Below are 20,847 nucleotides of genomic sequence, written 5' to 3'. Positions count from 1 at the left end.
TGAAGTTGATAGCAGCTTGATCTTATTACAACTGAATAAAGTCTGTTTTATATTTTAGAATTACTTCAAAGCTTACAAAATTAAGTCCATACAAACCAGTGTTCTGTTGCAGTTGCAGAGGTTTTGTTACGCTTCAGTATTAGTTGTAGTTAGTATGAGTGTGGTAGCGGCTGTTTATCCAAAATATCATGCAGCACTCACTTGGTTGTCCATTTCTTTCAGCCAAACCGTTGGTCATCCCGCCCACCAACATCCGCTTCACCTCCCTGAACCCGAACAGCATCTCATTCACCTGGGAGCCGTCACGCAGCCCCGGGGTCACCGGGTATTATGTCACCTACGAGGAGGCCGGAGGTTTGCCACGGGAAGTTATCCCCAGACCCCACGCAGGACAGAGCTACGCCACCATCAACGGTGAGTGTAGAGAGACACGAGACTCACTGTGCACATTTAGGTGGAGTATACGTGCAAATTAAATGATGAAAAATGTTCATAACTTCCCGTGTATCTATTGTGTTTGACTAAAGGTCTGAAACCAGGAACAGAGTACGTCATTAAGATTGTCGCCCTGCAGAACACTTTGAGAAGCACGCCTCTAGTGGGAAAAGCCAGAACTCGTAAGTCCAGCACACTCCTGTTAACATGAACTGCTTTAGATCTTTAACTTTGACTTTTTTCTTTTATTAAAATGTAAATCTCTGCTGGTTTTGACAAGGTCAAAAGGCAGTTTCGAGCATGAAAACTCCCTGCTGTTTTCATCCTTTCAGCTTAAATTATGATATTCTGAAGGTTTTACTTCCTACTGGTGCCGTAGAATAATGAATCTAGATGCTATTAAGTCTCTCCACAAAAATGTTGATAAAACCATAAAGTACAACATTATGGGCTGTTTTTATATTACCTACTTTCAGGAATTGTGCCAAGCATTGTGCTAATTGGATGCAGTAATCTCATCTGTCGACTTCAGGAAAGAACTTGGTCTGATTATGGTTGTTTGAATAATTTCTTTTACAGATACTTTTAGTTTTTTTAACCTTCTAACTTATTCAATCCAGTAATGGCACTCATTCTTTTTCAGTGTTGTGCTCTGCTGCCCTCTGCTGGCTTTTGTCTTTAACTGCTGCTAATGTATAATGTATGCAGCATATTAACCCTTTACATTTGTGGTCATTTACATTCTTCCATAAAAAAACCACTGATGTTAAGGTGTGGGAAAGCCCTCATGGGAAAATCTACACATGTAGATTCTCAGGCAAAGAGTCAGCACCCAAACAGCTAAACTGCTGGAGGGACCTAAAACCAGAATCGGTATCCAGCAAACTGTTCTGTGCAAAACATCTCATTTTGATTAAGCTAGTGTCTGGGCATCTGCAACCTGTGTGGATCCATCACACGCATTTTACACTTGAAATCTTCAGTTATCTTGGTTTTCTTACTGAAAATAATGTGATAACTGACTTGTAAAAGTTTTTCTTGGTATGTTGTGTTACCAGAGGTGGCCAAGTTGAAGGGTTTCCTGTTGTTTAAGGAGCAAAGTGGAAACACAAACATCTTGTGTTTTTACCTGCTAAAAATTAGCCAGTGGATCTGTGCATGTGCTTTGCCTTGCTTGCTTCTAACAGCTGGCATGCATACTGTATGTCTCTTGTCCAATCAGAGCCAGCCTCAGATCATCTGTTGGTCCCCGAGCTGCCACAGCTTCCTGTTCCTCACAGACCCAGCACCGACATCCTGGATGTTCCAGAGTCCTTCAATGACAAGACGTAAGAATATTTTTTTCTTTTTCATCCATGCTTTTTCCCATGTGCCTCTCTTGTTCTTACTCTTCCCTCATTGCTCTCTCTTTCTGTGTGCAGTTTTGATTCCAACCACGTTCACTTGGCCGGCACTAGTGGTCAGAACCGACCAGGCCAGCATGGCCAGCACATCTACACAGAGTACCAGAACCTCGGCCCTAATAACGGACTCCATGGCCCCTTCGGTGGACCCAAAGAAGGCCAGAGGCCGACTCTGAGAGAACCCCTGGTCTATATCCCTGTACCAGGCCCTGATGGAAACAGAGTACCTTTGGTGAAGGTGTGTGAGACTTAAATTATCTGTCAGAAATCTGTTTTTAACACTGAAAAGCTTCTGAACGAGTAACTTAAACCTGTATGGGCACAACCTGTCCGAAAACCTTCTGCCTCTCGCTCTGCTGCCTCGTAAAGTCTTCAAACAGAGCCAAGAGGAAGTGCAGATGTCCAGTTTTCTCTCTGACCACTTCAATCACAATATGCTTAAAGATTATTACCTACCCCAAGTTTAACTGGTGAAAATCTGTATTTATGTGAAAATGTGTTGTCGTTCATGTAAGGGATAATGGAATGTGTTGTTTTCATACATGATTAATTATTTTTCTTCTTCTGAAATATAGAACTTGAACAGACTAAAACAGCGGGGTGGCTAAAACATTAACTGTTGATCCTTTAATATTTAACATTAAGGTGTTATGTATATTTAATATTTTGTTGATTTTATGACCTCACATGATCTCTTTCCTGTTTGTTTGATGCTGTAGGTGAGTGATGGTCCTCTGCCAGGTCTTGCATTTGGTTTCCCTGACAACGAAACTGAGCTGCCTCAGGAAGCTCAGACAGTCACAACCATCTCCTGGCAACCCATCCCTCAGACCTCAGAGTACGAGGTCTCCTGTAACCCCATCACACACCTGGAGGAGAGGGGCTTCCAGGTATACACACACATACACACACAGTCACTCACACACACATACACACACACACACACACATACACACACACACACACACACACACACACACACACACACACACACACACACACACATATATTCACTGCTGGAACCACTTATTCATGTTCTGTTGCTCTATACAGATGCGTCTCCCTGGAACCTCCAACAGTGCCACACTGATCGGGTTGACATCCGGAGCTTCCTATAACGTTGTTGTAGAGGCCATGAGGGGCGGGGCCAAAGAGAAAGTTTTGGAGGAAGTTGTAACCGTTGGCAATGCTGGTACAGTAGTTCACGCTGACTGAGAATTATCTTTCATAACAAGTTCGAACGAGGCAAACCACATCAGTCGTGTCTGTTTTAAACATAATTTTTTTCTTCCGTCTCTTAGTTCCAGGTGACATCCCCCTGACAACCAACCGTGACGTGTGTTACGACACCTTCACGCAGACCTACCACGAGGTGGGCGCGGAGTGGGAGCGCATGTCTGAGACGGGCTTCAAGCTGTGGTGCCGCTGCCTGGGGCTGGGCAGCGGCCACTTTAGGTGTGATTCATCCAGTGAGTGGCTTAATAACCCCATTGCTTTGCAAACACACCATGGAATTAAAAAAGAAATAATTCTATGTGATTTACTCGAGAGGAATTTATAACAGGAAATGATCAAATTAATATATTGTCACTGTTGAGTAAAAACCACTTGACAACTTTTAATTAGATAAGAAAGACAGCCATCTGTTCAGCATTTTTCAGATGATCTAGTGGCTTTGTTAATGTTTTTTTTTTTTTTTTGCTCAAGAAATAGGAGATAATCTCAGTTCATAAGGCAGCACTCCTGAAACTTTTACTGAAATATTCAAAATGACCAAAACTGGAAAGAAGTGGATTTCACTGGACAGTGACAATATCATAAACAAAACAAAAAAGACTTGTTGGAGTAATATGGAACACAAAAAAATGAATACATTTTACATTATACACATTATAAATTCCTTTGCTACAGTTCGAAAGCCATAGAACTTTACAATTTCTGTTCTATGTGCAGCAGAACACAGCAATAAAATACCTGCATGGGCAGCCTTGACAATGAAAACCAGATCATTTACAGCAAACAGCTTGTTTTCATAGGTTAGGTATAACTTTATACGGTAATACATGTGTCACATACAAATATAGCACTATTTTCTACATTTTGTTTTATTTTATTTTTAATTTTATTTCATTTTCTCCTTAGCTGTACCAGAGTTAGCTTTAAGCTAATTTTCACCCAACACTGTCATATAAAAACACACTCACAAGACAGACCATATTGATTTACTGTGTCTGAGTGTGTCTGTAGTCTGTCCATGCTGGTCTCTCTGCTCTGCCTCTGTAAACTATGACAATGTCACAGTAAGAAGCAGAAAGCTAAGCTAAGCTAACCAGTTAGCAGAAGCCTCAGTTATTTTGTATTGTCCATATAGCTAACATGACAATACCAGAGACTGAGATCGATGTCATTTCACTGTCTCTATGTCTGTGTGTCCCCTTCACTGGGACAATGTATCCATTCAACTGGGAACCAGTAAAACTCACTCGGGCCTTGTTTCATCTCAAATGTGTACATGTTGTTAAAAGTACATATCTATTTTGCACAATGAAGATGTGTTTTATCTTTGTTTTGTTTGTTTTGTGTGAAAACCTGAATCTCTGAATCTTCCTGTTCAGAATTAAAGGGAAAAGTTTTGTTTTCATGCTTCCTACATTAACTAATGATCTTCTCTCGTATGTCCACTTCACTCTTCTTCGTCTGTACTCTCGTTCTGCTCAAACTTTGCTGTCCGTCTCTTCAACCATTTCTCCCTTACCTCCCTTCCTCTTCTCCTCTCTCTGTTTCTCCACCCTCCTTCAGAGTGGTGCCATGACAACGGTAACAACTACCGCATCGGCGAGAAGTGGGATCGCCACGCTGAGAACGGTCACATGATGAGCTGCACTTGCCTGGGCAACGGCAAGGGAGAATTCAAATGTGAACCCCGTAAGTAGAGACCGGCACACACATACACACGAACAGAGCGAGACCTATGCACATTTATGACTAATGCATAAAAAAATACCAAATATAACCATTTTTAATCTTCTCTCACCCTCCAGATGAGTCGACGTGTTATGATGACGGGAAAATGTACCAGGTAGGAAACCAGTGGCAGAAGGAATACCTGGGCGCCATCTGTACCTGTACCTGCCATGGAGGACAACAGGTGTGTGACACTGTGTGTCGTGTGTGTATACAAGTATACATTCTCTGTTACTAACAGAACTGCGTTACGGAGTAGCGATCAGACTGTGTCTGTTTGCGTGCATTAACCTCTCCTCGCGCCTCCTTTTAGGGCTGGCGTTGTGAAAACTGCAGGAGGCCGGGAGGACCGACCAACGTGGACGCTGACCTCCTTCAACCTATTCAGCCAAGTGTCTACGACCAGTACAGAGAAAACGCTCTACGGAAACTGGTCAGTGTCTCATGTCTCACGACTGCTAATATTCTGCTCTAAAATAATTCAAATAAACTAATATTACTATTCAGTTACAGATCCACGTCCAGTTTAATCCAGTACTTTTTCAGTTAAACCCAATATGAAATTATTTTTTTCGTTGTTTTAGAAGATGTTGCTATAAAGACTAATAAATCACAACATCTCTTCTTCTTCTCCTCCAGAACATCCAGTGTCCGATTGAATGTTTGAGGCCGGAGCTGCTCGCAGACGCTCACAGCCCCTCAGAGTAGAGACGACGAGGAGTTCGAGTGAAGGAGGATGAAGAAGTGAGACCACTTGCAGCGTCGCTACCACTTCAAGAAGGAAGCTTCCTCCCGCTTTCCTTTTAAAAGAGGACATTTCCATCAGATCTGTGCCTTAAAGGCCCACCCCCCCCACACCAAATTTTAGTGCCTTAATGAGACTTTTCTCCACACCAGCCTCTGTGCCTTTCCAAAGATCTGTCCAGCTCTTCATGTTGGTCGCGATCTTTTCTTCAAGGATTTCTTCTTCGATGAGTTTTTGACATCAGTCTGTCAGAACACGAATCCTGCTGCTTTATCACACAAACACACACACACCAGATGCAGTATTGTTGTGTATTTTTTACTGTTGCGTAGGGACTTTATTTTATTTTTATTAAAACATTCCATCTTCCTTTGACCAAGACAAAAAACACGCCACTTCAAATCGCTCTGATTTTATATTATTATGTTCCCTGATAATAACTGTAGCCACATTTGATGCATTTCCCATGAGTCTCACTGTGACTTATATATATTTAGTTATGATAAAATGCATTTTCTAGGTCCTTAGACATTTCCAGAGCAGGAGAGTTTAAGTCTATTGCAAAGGAATTCCAAAGCCATACAGTATTTGCATTGTTGCCCGCGATCTAGACAGACATGACAGTCACAGCCAGATTTAAATAGAACAGATTAGATGCTTTTTATTAACTTAAATCAACATTCTTTGTAATTAAGGTGATTTTGGTTGTAAAAGCCGTACAGTGCTGTAAGTGTCCTGTCTGTCTCTCCATGTCCTGCTATTTGAATGAGCAGAGATTTCTCTTTAAATTACAAGAAATTCAAAACAACAAACTTTTCTGAAAAAAAGAGAAAATAAGCACTGTTACTTTTGAGTTGGTATTAAAAATGGTTGCCTTGTTATAACTGCAGTTTAGGCTCTCAAAGTCACCATGTAGACGTGATTCTCTGATCTATAATGTGGGTGTTTTAAACGTACATAGAGTATAGCACCTAAAAAATCAAAAAAGCAAAAGCTGACTGACCAAAAGTTAAACTGTTATTTCAAAACAATGTATTGGAAAATTCACCATTGTTTCCAAGTGAGATACATGTTAATTACATAAATGTTTTGTATTTTTTTTAAATTCATTTCTTTTATTTATCCCTTTTTATTCAGGCATTTTGTTCAATGCTTTTTTGGGGTGTACACTTTATTTTTTGATTAACTTGTTTTTATATTGTTGGTGCCAAAAATCTGAACTACTGTGGACTGAATCTTTTTAATAAACTGAAAAAAATCCAATCCAATTGTTGTCAGTTTTTTTTTGTTTGGTCTGTGTTGGTGGTATTTTCCATGTTCTTTCTTAGGTGACTTTAATTTTATACCGTGAGTCCACTGAATTGAAGGGCTACAGCTTCTGTAAGATTAGAGTTTTTGTCAATAACTTCTAATAACCAGAGCTTAATTTCATTTGTGATACACTGTATTCATGTAGGATTTAAGCAGAGGTGAAAGAAGTACTCACATCTTGTTTTTAAGTAAAAGCAGCAATACAACTGTAAAAATACCCTGGTAAAGGTCAAAGTTGTAGGTTAAAATTTACACCTACGTGAAAATACAAAAGCATTGGCATCAAAATATGTTTAATGGTAGAATCAGTAGGGTTTGTCCAAGCTGTTTGTCAAAAATGAGAACTACAGGCTCAGGACTGAGTTCCACCACACCTTTTTTCTAAGGAAAATGTTGCAGATGATGTCATCAAGTACCAAAAGATTAGATTAGATCAGGTAAGATTATAAATATTGATGCATTTGTGTGTTCATCATTTAAATAATAATGATTAAATAAACTACTATATATGATGAAGTATATACATACGTGTATATATATATAGTATATATAAAAATATACACACATATATAGTATGATATATATATATATATATATATATATATATATATATATATATATATATATATATATATATATATATATATATATATATGTATGTATACACAAAATTTATATATACTGTATACAAAATTTGCCTAAATGTAGTGGAGTTGAAATATAAAGTAGCAGTACGAGTATCTCAGTACAGAACTTGAGTAAATATAGTTACTATAGGTAGTTACTATAGTTACTATGTAGCTGGGTAGCTGGTTAGTTACTTTCCGCCAATAACTGCGCTTTTATTCTGAAAAGCAAAGTAAACTATAATACCGGAAACTATCCTCCATCGCTGAGATTTCCGGTTACAGCCTATTCCTTCAGAAAAAAATTGCAGACAACTTGAAAAAAAATATATTTTTTCTTAGACACCAAAGCTTAGATAAATAATTGCGTAATAAATGTAACACATGTTCCTATCGACCTCTTTGTCTTTTAAATTTTCATCCTGCGATCAATAATGTTTAACCTTATCGTGATTTATTTGATTTAAGCTATAGAGGACCTAACGTTACTTATTCTCCAGTTAAACATATTGTTGATACACTCGAGCTCGTGCAGACTTTCGCTTTATGTTAATTTACACAAAAGGGCGAATTAAAGAACATTAGACATTTGACAACCCAGCTGACTTTCAAAATATTCAGTTTGACGGTTTTATTCTGAAGAAGTCGGAGCGGAAGTGTTGTTTCGGTTGCCGCCGTAGAAGAAGAAGACGAAGAAGAAGCGGAGAGTGAGCCAGAAGTTTAGAGAGCAGCTCGTGGAAAATCTCCTGCACACACGAGAAGATGGCGGACTCTTCCCTTGACAGTTTGATCCTGAAGCTCCACGATGTGAACGCGGTGAAGTTTGGAGAATACAAGCTGAAGAGCGGCATGTTGACGCCCATCTACATCGACCTGAGGGTGCTGGTGTCCTACCCAGCGCTCATGAACCAGGTAATAAACACGTGCTGTCCTCCCTGCGTGTCCACAGCGTGGAGAAACATCCTGCAGCTAAACTTCTCTTCTTTAAAGACAAAGTGTTGTTGTAATCACGGTAAAATATCAGTGACGTTAACGTCACCCCGTGGTCAAGTTACGTGGTTTCTGGCACACGTGGGTTTTTATCAGCAGTCTGTCCAAGTCCAACAGTCACATTAATGAATTTAACGTTTTCAAGCACCCTGACATCCTCATCAGATTATACAAAAATGACTACTGACCTGTACAAATAAAATTAAATTGGTTATATACAGTATTTGGGCGCTCTGTGTGCGTAAATGGGGGATAAATTAGGGCATAATGTACTTTTACATAGAGCATTATCATCTAGAGCTGCCATGATTAGTCGATTAATTGATTAGTAAATTAATTGGCAACTATTTTTGAAATTGAGTATTCGAGTCATTTTATAGTAAAAAAAAAAAAAAAAGAATATATTTGTGTTTCTAACATTGAAAGACATTTGAAGATGGCACCTTGGACTCTGGAAAATCGTGGACAACATTTTTCAACATTTTATGGACCAAACCATGAATTGTTTAATAATCAATTAATGCTGAAAATAATGGATAAGGAAAATATTGATTAGCTGCGTTCTTGGATTAATCAAAAGAAAATTAGTTGCCAACTGTTTTGATAGTCGATTAATCATTTTAGTCAAAATAAAAAAAGATATCAAAAACACTTTCTGATGTGATAGCATAGATGAGTCACAGTGGAAACAACATTGATATCATTTCTTTACTAATAACACTACAATACAATAATATACTATACATATACTATTACAATAAGGTATAGTTTGCCATTATTGGATTATCATTAGTTGACCCAGAAGCCATTCGAAAGGTTTCACTTCTCAGAAAAGAAACGTCAGGGAGTTGAAGAGTTTATCGCCCTCAGAGGTATCAGCAGCAGGTTTAGTTTAACTATTTTCAGGGACACTGTAAGTGTTAGACCTTGAGAGCATTCTGGGGAACTTGCGTGTCTTGTGCTCATTCATTGAGGTCTTCGTGTCCTGTGTTTTATCACCTCCTGCACTGCCAGAAATCCTGACCCCCTTTTTGCTGCTGCAAACCATTTTCTCTTGTTTTCCGTGCAGGTGTCAGCTCTCATCTACCAGCGAGTGCAGGAGGAGGGACTGCAGTTTGACTCGGTGTGTGGGGTTCCATACACAGCTCTGCCTCTGGCCACAATCATCTGCTCCAGGCATGAGCTGCCCATGCTCATCAGGAGAAAGGAGGCCAAGGACTATGGTGGGTGACTGGAGGCCCAGGCGAGCTTTATTTATCAAGTATTGACCTGGGATTTGTTTTAGTAAAACCTCAGGCTGGCTTTACACTGAAACTTTTACAAAACTTTAGTTGGTTGAAACTGTGTGTAAAGTAACGTGGTGTAAAGTTCTCTGCAACACGTAGCAAACTTGTCTGAAACTCAGCAGCAAAATGTTTGAAAACTTTGTGTCAACTTTGTGAAACTAGTTTTTTCGCAACAGACAATCAAAACGCTGATAACAGGTTAGACGATGACACAGACATTCCACTTTCCAAACATCAACCGTCTCCAACTCAGCTTATCACCAAAATGAACGGAGTAATGAAACAGAAGATTGTCTCTGGGGCATTTCACAGGGAGATTCTCCTCATAGACTTCCTGTCAGGTTGGTTACACTGTCAACAAACAGACGTGAGCGAGGCAAAGTTTCTTACAGCTATGCTTTAATCTGAAGTTTTGATGAGAACTAGAGCTGTTACATAAAATACAATCACACATCAAGCTACAGTGACATCCTGATGTCAGTAGGTGGCAACAAAGAGCAGTTTTATTTATTTACTTTCCTTGAGTCAGAGGGGGAGTGTACTCAACACAGACCTGTAGGAACAAGTTCTGATGCACTGATGGATCACTTCCTTTTCTCCAGGACATTATTTAACAAAGTAGGCAGCTGGTACCAGACCAAAAAGAGATACAGCAGACAAATTGATATCACTCAACAAGAAAACAATCCAAAATAAGATACAAAGATGCAACTAGTCGTGACACTCACTCACTCAAGATAAATACCTACTGACACATCTTTTAATAAGAACAGAAAAATGTCAGTGAAAGTTTAAATTTTAAAAGACGGCGACCCGTGTGATTGAGAGCACATTTACCTTTTTAAAAAAAAGTCTCAACCAGCTGCAGGAAAGTGATAAAGACGTCATGATACCAGCATTTTAAACTTTGGTACAGTACCAGCTGTTGGAGTCAAACTGGTCAACTTAGAAAAAAGGGGAAGTGTCTGGGTTTACTTCAGGCACGTTTGCAGAGAGTCGAGGAAAAGCCTTGATTGGTTAGGGCACGACAAGGATAAAAATCAGAAAAGAACGCCAGCTGGTTACAACCCACACTTGGTCCTCTTCAGAGCTGGAAACAGAAGATAAAATAGTTTCAAGAAGAAGAAGTGGTATTTGAGATTTCTTTTTTTAAATGAACAATATGCACACAGTGCTGGTACAGAAAAAGTCTGCCTGCTTTTGCTCTGCTGTGAACCAGATTTTAGCAAGAAAACCTGAACTGAGGTCTTAAAAGCACTTGGATCTTTTATTTTTGTAGCTTCAGTACTTTGGATTTTATCAGATGTTATTGTGTCGTTTTAATCATGTGGTATTGAAAAACTATTAAAGTATCAATACTTTTGATAACCTTAGAATGCACATTGATCAGCAGTGGACACTGACCTGATGCAGAGCTGTTTGTCAACCAGAGACGCTCCATGAGCCCTGCAGAGGTGACAAGGCAATTCTAGAAAACCACTGAGCGTACTGTTGGTGGATCAGAGTAAAAGTGTCACAATAACTGTTAGTTTGTCCATAATTAGGACTGATGGGGCTTCTTCTGTAACCCGTCTAGGAACCAAGCGTCTGGTGGAGGGCTCGTATCGTGAGGGCGACACATGTCTGATCATTGAGGACACGGTGACCAGTGGCAGCAGCATCCAGGAAACCGCTGAAGTGCTCTACAAAGTGGGGCTGAAGGTCGGGACGATGATGCTTTTTGCTTGAATGATCTCTGTTTATAGTGCAGGACAAGAAGTATATTAAACCTGGACCCAGTTAGTTTAACTGTCTTCTGAAATCTTTATTTGTTCAAGGTGACAGACGCCATCGTGCTAATGGACCGAGAGCAAGGCGGCGTGGAGATGTTGGCCTCTCAGGGAATCAGGCTCCATCCCATCATCTCCATGTTCAAGCTGCTCAACGTGCTGCTAGCAGCCGAACGCATCGACGCCCAAACCGCCCAGAACGTCCGCAAGTTCATCCTGGACAACAACACCTTCAGGTACCAGATGAGCGGTATCGTTTAAGTGTTAACGTGTGTGTTTTAATGTTGCATGTAACGATGTCAAAGTATTAATTCAGCTTGCCTTTTTCAGGCCCAAAGAGGAGAACGGTAATGATGTTCCTGCCACCAAGAAGCCGTGTATGGAACAGAGCGTGGAGCTGAGCTACGCAGACAGAGCAGAACTACCAAGTATGTCATAATTGACTTTGCAAGGTGACATCCAAATCTAAATTTTCTTTCAACTTCCTGGAACTTGATTTTATTGATGTTTTTAAAGCCTCTGGAAACTCAAATTAATAGGAAACTTTGATCTCATATATGCATTTTTACTGTTTAAAGCCAAATCCAACCCGTCTCTGATCTTGTCTGCAGACGTTCACCCTCTGGCATCAAAGCTGCTAAAGATCATGGAGGAGAAGCAGTCGAACCTCTGCGTGTCCGCCGACGTGACGAGCAGCGAGGAGCTGCTTCAGCTGGCAGACTCTCTTGGTCCGAGCGTGTGCATGCTGAAGACCCACGCAGACATCCTCACGGTCGGTGTGAGACATGTCCATATTTTGTAAGAAGAACAAAGAATAACAGGTCGGATAATCTGATATTATGTTTATGTCTGCTAAAGGACTACACACCAGCCTTCAGCCAGAAGCTGCAGGCTTTGGCTGAGAAACACAACTTCCTCATATTTGAAGATCGTAAGTTTGCTGACATTGGGAACACAGTTAAACATCAGTATGAAGGTGAGAAGATTTCTGCTCATTTCTGTTTATTACAAATTTTGTAACTGAAACTCATCTGTTTTCAACATGTCTTTTTAAAATGGTGGTTTGTTAATGTTGTAAGTAGCTTTACAGTGTTGTCTTTTCCCAGGTGGTTTGTACCAGATCTCATCCTGGTCCCACATAGTGAATGCCCACGCGGTGCCGGGGCCCGGGGTCATGAAGGGTCTGAGCGCTGTGGGGAAACCTCTGGGCCGAGGCTGCTTGCTTATTGCGCAGATGAGCTCTCGGGGCTCACTGGCTACTGGTGAATACACAAAGGCCGTGGTACGCACCCCTCTGTATTTTCTAGCTTTATTCAAATATGTGGTCCATCGTTTGAAATGATCAGTTTGCAGTTTATCTCTGTTCTCTGCTTTCACAGCTGCAGATGGCAGAGGAGCAGTCGGACTTTGTGATCGGGTTCATCTGTGGCTCAAAGATCAGCAGCAGGCCAGAGTTCATCCACATGACCCCCGGGGTGCAGATGAAGGCTGGAGGTAAACTACACTTTCATTACTTAGTCATTTATTTGCATTTGATTTTTTTTTCCCTAGAAATTTTGCAATTTACATCCACAAGTTTATATTTCCAAGTCATTAAAGGGAACTGTGAAATCATGTGTTTAAAGGAGGATTCCACCCTATTAATCTCATACATACATGCACAAATATGTGCATAGATACATTCATGCACACTTGAACTTCAGTATTGTCAGCCTGAGTTTTAAGAGTCAAGAGTCTGTTTATTTCAAATTCTAAATACGAGATGTGCGGACACGTTACATGCTGTAGGATACCTGCAGGTGCTTTGTCTTTGATGCCTTGAACATGAACTGATTGCTGGTGTTGTGACTCGTCTTCACCACAGGGAGGAGCTGCAGTACAAGAAATGTACTCCTCAACAACTTCTCCTTTTTCTGTCTCCCCTACTCACCCGTTTGTCCCCCCTCTCTCTCACAGGTGATGCGTTGGGCCAGCAGTACACGACTCCGGAGGAAGTCCTGCACAGCAAAGGTTCTGATGTCATCATCGTCGGTCGGGGTATCCTGGAGGCCCCTGATAGGCTGAAAGCTGCCGAGTCATACAGAAAGGCGGGCTGGGAGGCTTACAGAAAGAGACTGAGCCAATAAGAGCTCAGGGTCATTTCGTCACATTTCAAATGTCAGCTCCCAGTAACTCCAGTAGTGACCACCGCCTATGAACTGGAAGTATTTTAATTAGATTTTTACACTTGAGAGGAACAGCAGTGTGTGTGTAGAAACATATGTAGACATGTGAGTCTGCACTGCACACCTGTTCCTACACAAACACACAGTATATTAACATTTGTACCTGGCAGGTTTTGGGAGTCGGACACTTTACTGCTGCACATGTAAATGTGTTCTTACTGATTCTGTCCTGTGAATAAGCAGCTTTAAATGTGCTCTTCTGATTCCCTCCTGATAATCAGCTTCAACACTTTACTTGAAATCCGTCTGCTCAGTTACTTCTGAGCAGGTTTAAACTGACTTTGAAAAAGGTTTCAGTAGTCCTTTAAGATAGAATTCATTCCTCCTGTCCAGGTCAGACCATGCAGAGTTTGAGATTAGTTGCTGATTACGTAGAATAGCTATTTTTTTTAAATGAGGTGGCTGCTAAATTTTCCAAGTCCCCTGAGGATTTGTTTGTAAGGTGTCATTCCTTCGACAAAGACTTCAGCTTCCAGGCGAAGTGAAGCTTTTCTTTGTCATAAACCCACAATTCCTGAGGTTGACTTCTTAGAATTGCTTAGATACTAGACTAAACTTTGTAGCAGCAATAACTGAGGGTGTGGCTAATATTTTTTAAATACTTTGGTTGGTATTCAGGGCATTTTCCAGTCTACAGTCATATTATATTTTGTTGTCTTTTGAGTCGCTCAGTCTGGATCTTTGGGGCAGTTCAAGTACAAACTCTTACTCCACTTACCTGTACTGTTCTCCATCATCCATCTTGGTAGTTTTGGCGTGAGTTTGGGGGGTATTGGCCACAGAGAAGTCTGCCTTCTCTCAAATATAATGGGACTAGATGATTTCTGTTTCTCAAAGTGCCAAAAAACTACATTTGAAAAACTCAACAGCGATGTCTCTTTCCAGAAAATATGACCTGGCTTTTCAAAATAATCTTCTGAACTTGTTGTGAGCTGAACTAGACCTGTCTTTCATATCGACATGCAGAAGGTGGCGTGCATCTACTCATGGAGGAGAGGCTCATGCTTGTGATGGTGCAGGATGAACAGTTATGTTGCCCTCCTCAGCTGAGCTGTAACTGAAGGTGGGACAGATTTGATCCGTTATAGATATCGGGGCCTGATATGACAGTATGACATTCATCAGTTATTGGACTCGCATCTCTGATTCCAAAACTGCCAATTGAGAGTGAAATAGTGTTTTTCACCACTACTGCATGTACATGTAGTTTAAGGGGAAACATATGACCAACAGCTGAAATGAAGAAATGTAGAAGCCACGTCACTCATGGTGCAACAATAAAACAGCACAACACTGACAACTGGCACCATAAATCACTATTTCTTTTAGAACAAATGCATTATAAATGCTAATAAAAAGTAACATTTGCATTTTGGAACATAAGATGGCAAACTCAGACTCTCAGCAATGCATAATGGGAGAGAAAGAAAAAGAAAGTAAGTAGTTCCTACATCAGACTGCTCCCAAACGATCTGTGGAGACATTTCTGTTAAGTTTTTTCAAACGTGTTTCTTGGCGCTTTGAGGACCACAAGCTGAGAGCCACTGAGTTCCATTATACTGGAGAGAAGGCAGAAATCTCTGCAGGCAATTTCTGCAAAACTCTGCAACTCACACCAAAAATCTAGATGAGTTGATTTTGGAGTGAACTGTACCTTTTTAAGCATCGGTTTTCACAAGTTTGCATACATACTAATGACTAATGCAAGTCTGTGCTTGAACTTTTGTTTGCTTCACAAACAGTCAGCGTATCATATGAACTGAAAGTTGATTTCACAGCAGTTGGCAGAGTTCAGTGATGGACAGTAAAGTTTTAACTGCCTTAACGTTCTGAACTTCAGGTCGGCTGCAGAATGATGGCGCTTTATTTGCAACATCCTAAAGAGACTGTGACTAAATCATGGACCATTTGAACAGTTATTTCTGAACAGATGCAGATTTTTATTATTAGGTCGTATGATCAATGCTGACTTCAGCCAGGCTAATCGTCACAACTGTCCAGTGTCCGCCGTCCATATTGTTAACCTTAAATTAACAAAAACTGAGGTGAGGCAATATCTTTTTCTAAAGGGATATAAATTCAGTTATAACAGAACCAGTTTACAACTTGTTCTCCGTTGTTTGTTGGTTCTCTCTCCAGAAGGAGGGTCGATAAACGAGTTTTGCTTAGATAAGGGAGGATTTCCTTCAGTCCCTTTTTTAAAGTAGACAGCAGTTGAATTTTGTAAACAGTTTGTCCTGGAGCCGTGACAGTTGTGGCCTACATGCACTGAAACGGTTTCAAGGTTGATGATCAACAGTATTATAAAGTTTCTTCTCTTACAGAGATTTTGTTTGGCTTTTTCCCTCCATGTACTTTCCTTTTGTGATTAAAAATATCAAATGAATGTCTTTTTTTGTTAAGTGAGACAAAATATTTCAATAAATCATATATGGTGAAAAACTCTTGAGTCACTTTGTTCATACAGACCAGATCAGAGGGGTTTTTAATCTCTTCACTGTCCTTAGAACCTCAGTTTGAATGACGAGGGTTTCTGCAGGTCCTGAAAAAGTCTGCATGTATTCTGTCTGTCACTGAAAACTTCTACTAAGAAAAATGGCAGGCTGTAATTGGGTTCAAGTTGGTTTTGGACAGAAGTTTAGTTAGTTTAGAAGTTAGTCAGGCCTCGATGGGCTCAACTTCTCAGGCATGATTAAAGTTCTAAATCTCACTAAACTTTTCTGTAGATTTCTCTCAAGAGCTCTTCACTACAGCCAGGAAACAAGGTTGAAATCAATATAACAACATAAATAATGATGATTCACAGTGTGTATAGTGAAAGGCAAATTAAGGGAACAAAAAGTGGTCAAAATCTTTTTCAATGCAGTAAATCGTGTGAATTGTGTTTTGGCACTTTGAACACATCAGCCAAGTGATGTTTAGTCCTACAGTGTTTAAGAGAAGCAGCTGATATCTGTAAAACTCTGCAGCTCACACCAAAACAAAATGCATGAATAGAACTACAGGTGAGAGGAAAATATGTATTTGTGATTTAAGGGGGAACTGTTCCTTTAAAGACATGCAGTAAGTTTGCAACCTAAGAGGTCCAACCCACAGATCAGTAATCTTATCACTGATTGGCTCGTTATCATTGTCCATATTGTATGGATCAGCTTCTGTTGTCAGTTGACTTCTTTCATAAGTGACTAATTGTTGTCTGTTTTCAGGTTTATCAACCTCTTCTGCACAATTCCTGCTTTTTTTTTTCTTTTTTTTTTTCAAATCAATTCTTGATCATCTGATTCCCCGTTTGGGGAAATTTCTTGGTAGCCTGCTTTATGTCAGTAAAGTCCCACCGGTGGCAGATTTAGTTTGAACCCAAACACTTTCCTTCCACAACAGCAGGAGGGCTCCGCGCTGAGCTTCTTCCCTCAGTTGTCGGACAGGGTGAGTCACCCAGCAGCAGAAAGTCATTTGCAAGGCATATGATATGAAAATGATGCTCCATCAGGCGCTGAATGGGACAAATTGAGTCGGCAGGTAGCGACGTTACAATGCGCCTTTTTACAGACCGGCGCAGGGACAAAGGTCAGACACGTTGCCTGGCACACAGGAGGAGGAGGAGGAAGAGGAGGAGGAGGAGGAGGAGGGTGCTCTGGATCGAGGGAAAGGGTTGGTAAGAATAATTCATTTCGTGTGCGTGTGTGTGTGTGCGCGCGCGTGTGTGTCCTCAACACACACACACACCTCCCCCTTTATGTCAATATTGGATCAGAGCAACGCACCGTGCAACAGGTGTCAGTGCGCGCCCTGAGGATCCTCTCGGTCGTTTTCATCCATGAGGGGTGGAGAAAGACGTGAGGGGTGGAGTGTGAGAGAGAGATAGACAGAGAGCATGTAGAGGTATAAAAGGTGTATACCTGTCACAAACGGCACACTTTCAGTGCGCGTAAAAGGTGACCAAACCTGCCCAAGCGTGCGCAATTTGACCTGCTTCTCTTCCACTAACGGTAAGCTGTAAGAATTTTCATTTATATATTTTTTAAAACTTTCCTTCAGTCATTCTTGCAAAGATGTACGTTTTTTGTATTTTCTAACTTTTCAAAATCTCCCTCCAAAGGTTACAGAGATGCCAGCTGTTACGCGCTCGCCACCTCTGGATCTTCGTCACCCTTTTGCCCGTTTTTGTGACTTTTTCATGTCCGTATTTGCTTCACGTTGAGCCTCACGCACAATACCTGAAGATGAAGTTTTGTTCGTTCGGCTCGCGTTATGCAGGTACGGGTTGGCAACTGGAAAAGACACAAAGTTTGCTGTTCGTCCCGGGAGCATCACTGTTGCATCACTGTTCAGACAAATGATGGGAAGTTGGGATGAAATGATGGTTGGGCTGTTTTAAAAGATTCCCCAGTCACATTTGTTTTAAGGGTGATAACTGACAGACAACTGCAGTACAAGTGAGCCAAACTAGTGCAGAAAATCTTCAAAAAATAAGAAAATACATTAGCCATGAAGTCAGGACAACTGCTTTATCAAAGATGACTTCATAAAACAAAGTTTCAGTAAGTGAAGCACCAGGTGTGTAGAATATTTAACCGAACAGACTGCCTTATTTGCATACAGCTGGCAACAGGCTCTAAAGAAAGCCATGTCAGCCTTGGTCAACTGACTTCTGGAGTCATTTATTTGAAGGTGAACTGAAAAGAAAACCGAATGGAAAAGTAATATGTTGACTCATTTGCCTCAATTAAAGATTCTTTGTTAGATTTTGTTGAATAAGTGTCTGTGTGGAGCAAAGGAACGGGGTAACAGCTGGTGAATTCAGTTAAGTTCATAGACTAAAAAGTTCCAGCTCAAACCCAACAAGTATTTTCCTGTTTTTACTGAACAGCTCAAAACAAGATTATGAATCCCAGCCTCACATCGATCCACCTGCTCATTTTTAATTTAAAGTCAAAAGGAAAAACAACTTTACGTCAACAAAAAATGCTGCACAAACCAGATGTATTATGTATTTCATGATAAAATTAATATCATGGACTTTTTATTGTGGAATTATCATACCTCAAGGTTTTGGTATTGTTACATTTCTAATTTATAAAGATATTAGACAGACATAAGTAGCAAATGAGCATGTTTCAGAAGCTTAAACTAGTCTAAAAAGTCTTTGGCTTTGACTTAAATGATTAAACAATTGTCTGCTCAGGTCAGTAATGATATTTTAAATGGGACTCAGTGTGATAAACCTGTACCTGATGTTGGGAAAATGTCCAAATGATGTTTATTCACTGTTTTTTCTTTTCAGTCAGTGGTTTTTCTCGCCTGTCTGAATGACCTCTGCATGATATCATATCATATGCACTGAAAAAAGGGCTGACATTTACACTGATAGGGATGATAATCTCCGTATCTCCTCTGGGTGCTTTTTTGATAATCATTTCCCCGTTGGCACATTCATGATGACAGCGTGTATTTTCCACTGGGGGCCTATTCATTACCGTCCATCTCCTACGTCATGAAGTGAGGCTGCAGGCGAGCAGCAGGGAGCACAGAGATGGACTTAATGGGAGGTTGTGTTAATCATTAACTAAACATTAACTGCACACACACACCAGACATCTGATATGAGCCATCTGTCATTTGGATGCTATGATGCAGCATCACGTTTTTACCGTTCATTATATGTATTCTTTATTATGTTTGCAAGCCTTTAAGTGCTTTATTGTGTAATTTATATATGTTTTTTCATCCACATTTATGATTCAGGAGAGACAATAAATGAATGAAGCCAGTGTTGCAGCAACAGTTCAAACTGATTAATTCATTTAAAAGCAGTGCTGAAGCTGCACCTTTTTTGTCCAATAGAAAAACTTTCAGTGCTAAAACTCATGAATGCACTGCGTACTGTGTATTGTTACAGATTATAGTCTCTGACCAATTGAAAGGTATAATGTGCAACTTTTTCTTTAAAAACACAATGTATAGACTGAAATAAACATAATCTCTTTCAATTATGACAGAATAGAAGTCTGTGGTGGTGTCTGTATCTGCAGAGAACCTGCCCTCAGCCTGTATTTCCTCATTTTCTCATTTTTATGTTACTGTCTTTGGGCCATTTTACCAACCCCATAAATTTGTATTTGACGGTGTGGCATTGTACACTGGGGTATTTTTTATCCAGATTTCTGATGAAGAACCAAAGTGAGACAATAAATTAATGAAGCCAGTGTTGCAACTACACTCTTCCACCTTAAAAGGGAGTAATCTGTCCTTTTGCATAACCAGCTCATTCTGAATTTCATTTCAAAATAATGCTAAAGTTGCACCTTATTAACATACAGTACCAAAACACATGAATGAACCACATGTTTTATTACAGATTATAATCCCTGACCAATTTAAAGGCATAAATGCAATATGCAATTTTCTTTAAAAACAACACAGACTGATAAAAAGATTATCCCTCCAAAAGCGTACAGTGTTTTCTGTATCTGCAGAGACCCTCTGCCTGTATTTCTTTATTTTTCTCATTATTTTGCTGTGTTCTGGACGTTTTACCAACTCAGAACGTCACTATTTAATGTCCTGGTGTCTTTCTGGTGCATTTATGAACAGCTTGGACAAATCCTACCGATTCCACCCTCAACTATTGATTAAATCTTTATTAAGTTGTGCTCAGTGACTTAATATGAGAAAGAAAAGTTTCCACTGAAGACTCAAACAAGTGCTACTTTGAAATGAAAACCTTTGAGCCAAGAATGACTTTTCTGTGCTTCATCTTATAAATCGACAATGATTTTTATCAGAAAATCAAACACTTTATGTAATACAATTAAAGTTATTTTGGATCTCTTTACAACTCATGTCAAAACTTAGATACTGAATATTCTGATCCCCGGTGCAGCAGGTCTGCCTCCTCCAGTGAATTCACCAAAGCTCAAGCTGAAGTTTGACACACGTATTTAATGCTGTTGGTAATTCTACAGATTATTCCTTTAGCATTGCTTCCACCTCCCTGGTAAATCCCCATCACTCTTAATTATTTTAAAAACCCTGTAATACAGGTATCACCACCTTATGAGAGAAACATGTGAAGCCCATCCTGCATGTCAGT

At 40.1% G+C, this 20,847-nt stretch overlaps 2 protein-coding genes across 2 annotated transcripts in view; both read left to right on the top strand.

Annotated features, from left to right (window-relative positions):
* The window catches only part of LOC146323343 (fibronectin-like), a 45,255-nt gene extending 38,445 nt beyond the window's left edge, over positions 1–6,810 (top strand). Inside the window, exons 39-49 of the mRNA XM_084725532.1 lie at positions 223–414; positions 528–617; positions 1,658–1,763; positions 1,857–2,076; positions 2,558–2,728; positions 2,892–3,030; positions 3,140–3,307; positions 4,638–4,763; positions 4,880–4,986; positions 5,116–5,235; positions 5,442–6,810. Coding sequence (XP_084581658.1) covers positions 223–414; positions 528–617; positions 1,658–1,763; positions 1,857–2,076; positions 2,558–2,728; positions 2,892–3,030; positions 3,140–3,307; positions 4,638–4,763; positions 4,880–4,986; positions 5,116–5,235; positions 5,442–5,510 — 1,508 coding nt within the window. The 3' untranslated portion in view covers positions 5,511–6,810. The remainder of the gene's footprint in view (positions 1–222; positions 415–527; positions 618–1,657; positions 1,764–1,856; positions 2,077–2,557; positions 2,729–2,891; positions 3,031–3,139; positions 3,308–4,637; positions 4,764–4,879; positions 4,987–5,115; positions 5,236–5,441) is intronic.
* A 1,167-nt stretch (positions 6,811–7,977) lies between these two features.
* umps (uridine monophosphate synthetase) lies at positions 7,978–14,666 on the top strand. The gene is made up of 10 exons (XM_084725529.1): positions 7,978–8,396; positions 9,544–9,697; positions 11,337–11,461; positions 11,578–11,765; positions 11,860–11,957; positions 12,141–12,301; positions 12,388–12,505; positions 12,636–12,811; positions 12,909–13,023; positions 13,486–14,666. Exons 1-10 carry the CDS (start codon positions 8,247–8,249, stop codon positions 13,653–13,655), a joined length of 1,455 nt encoding a protein of 484 aa, XP_084581655.1. The 5' UTR covers positions 7,978–8,246; the 3' UTR covers positions 13,656–14,666.
* The last annotated feature ends 6,181 nt before the right edge of the window (positions 14,667–20,847 follow it).

This window comes from Lutjanus erythropterus, chromosome 8 (assembly GCF_056507025.1).
Source record: "Lutjanus erythropterus isolate fLutEry1 chromosome 8, fLutEry1.hap2, whole genome shotgun sequence".
NCBI classification, from domain to species: Eukaryota; Metazoa; Chordata; class Actinopteri; order Lutjaniformes; family Lutjanidae; genus Lutjanus; species Lutjanus erythropterus.
Note: the sequence above shows the minus strand (reverse complement) of the source record. Positions and strands in the feature narration are given on the sequence as shown.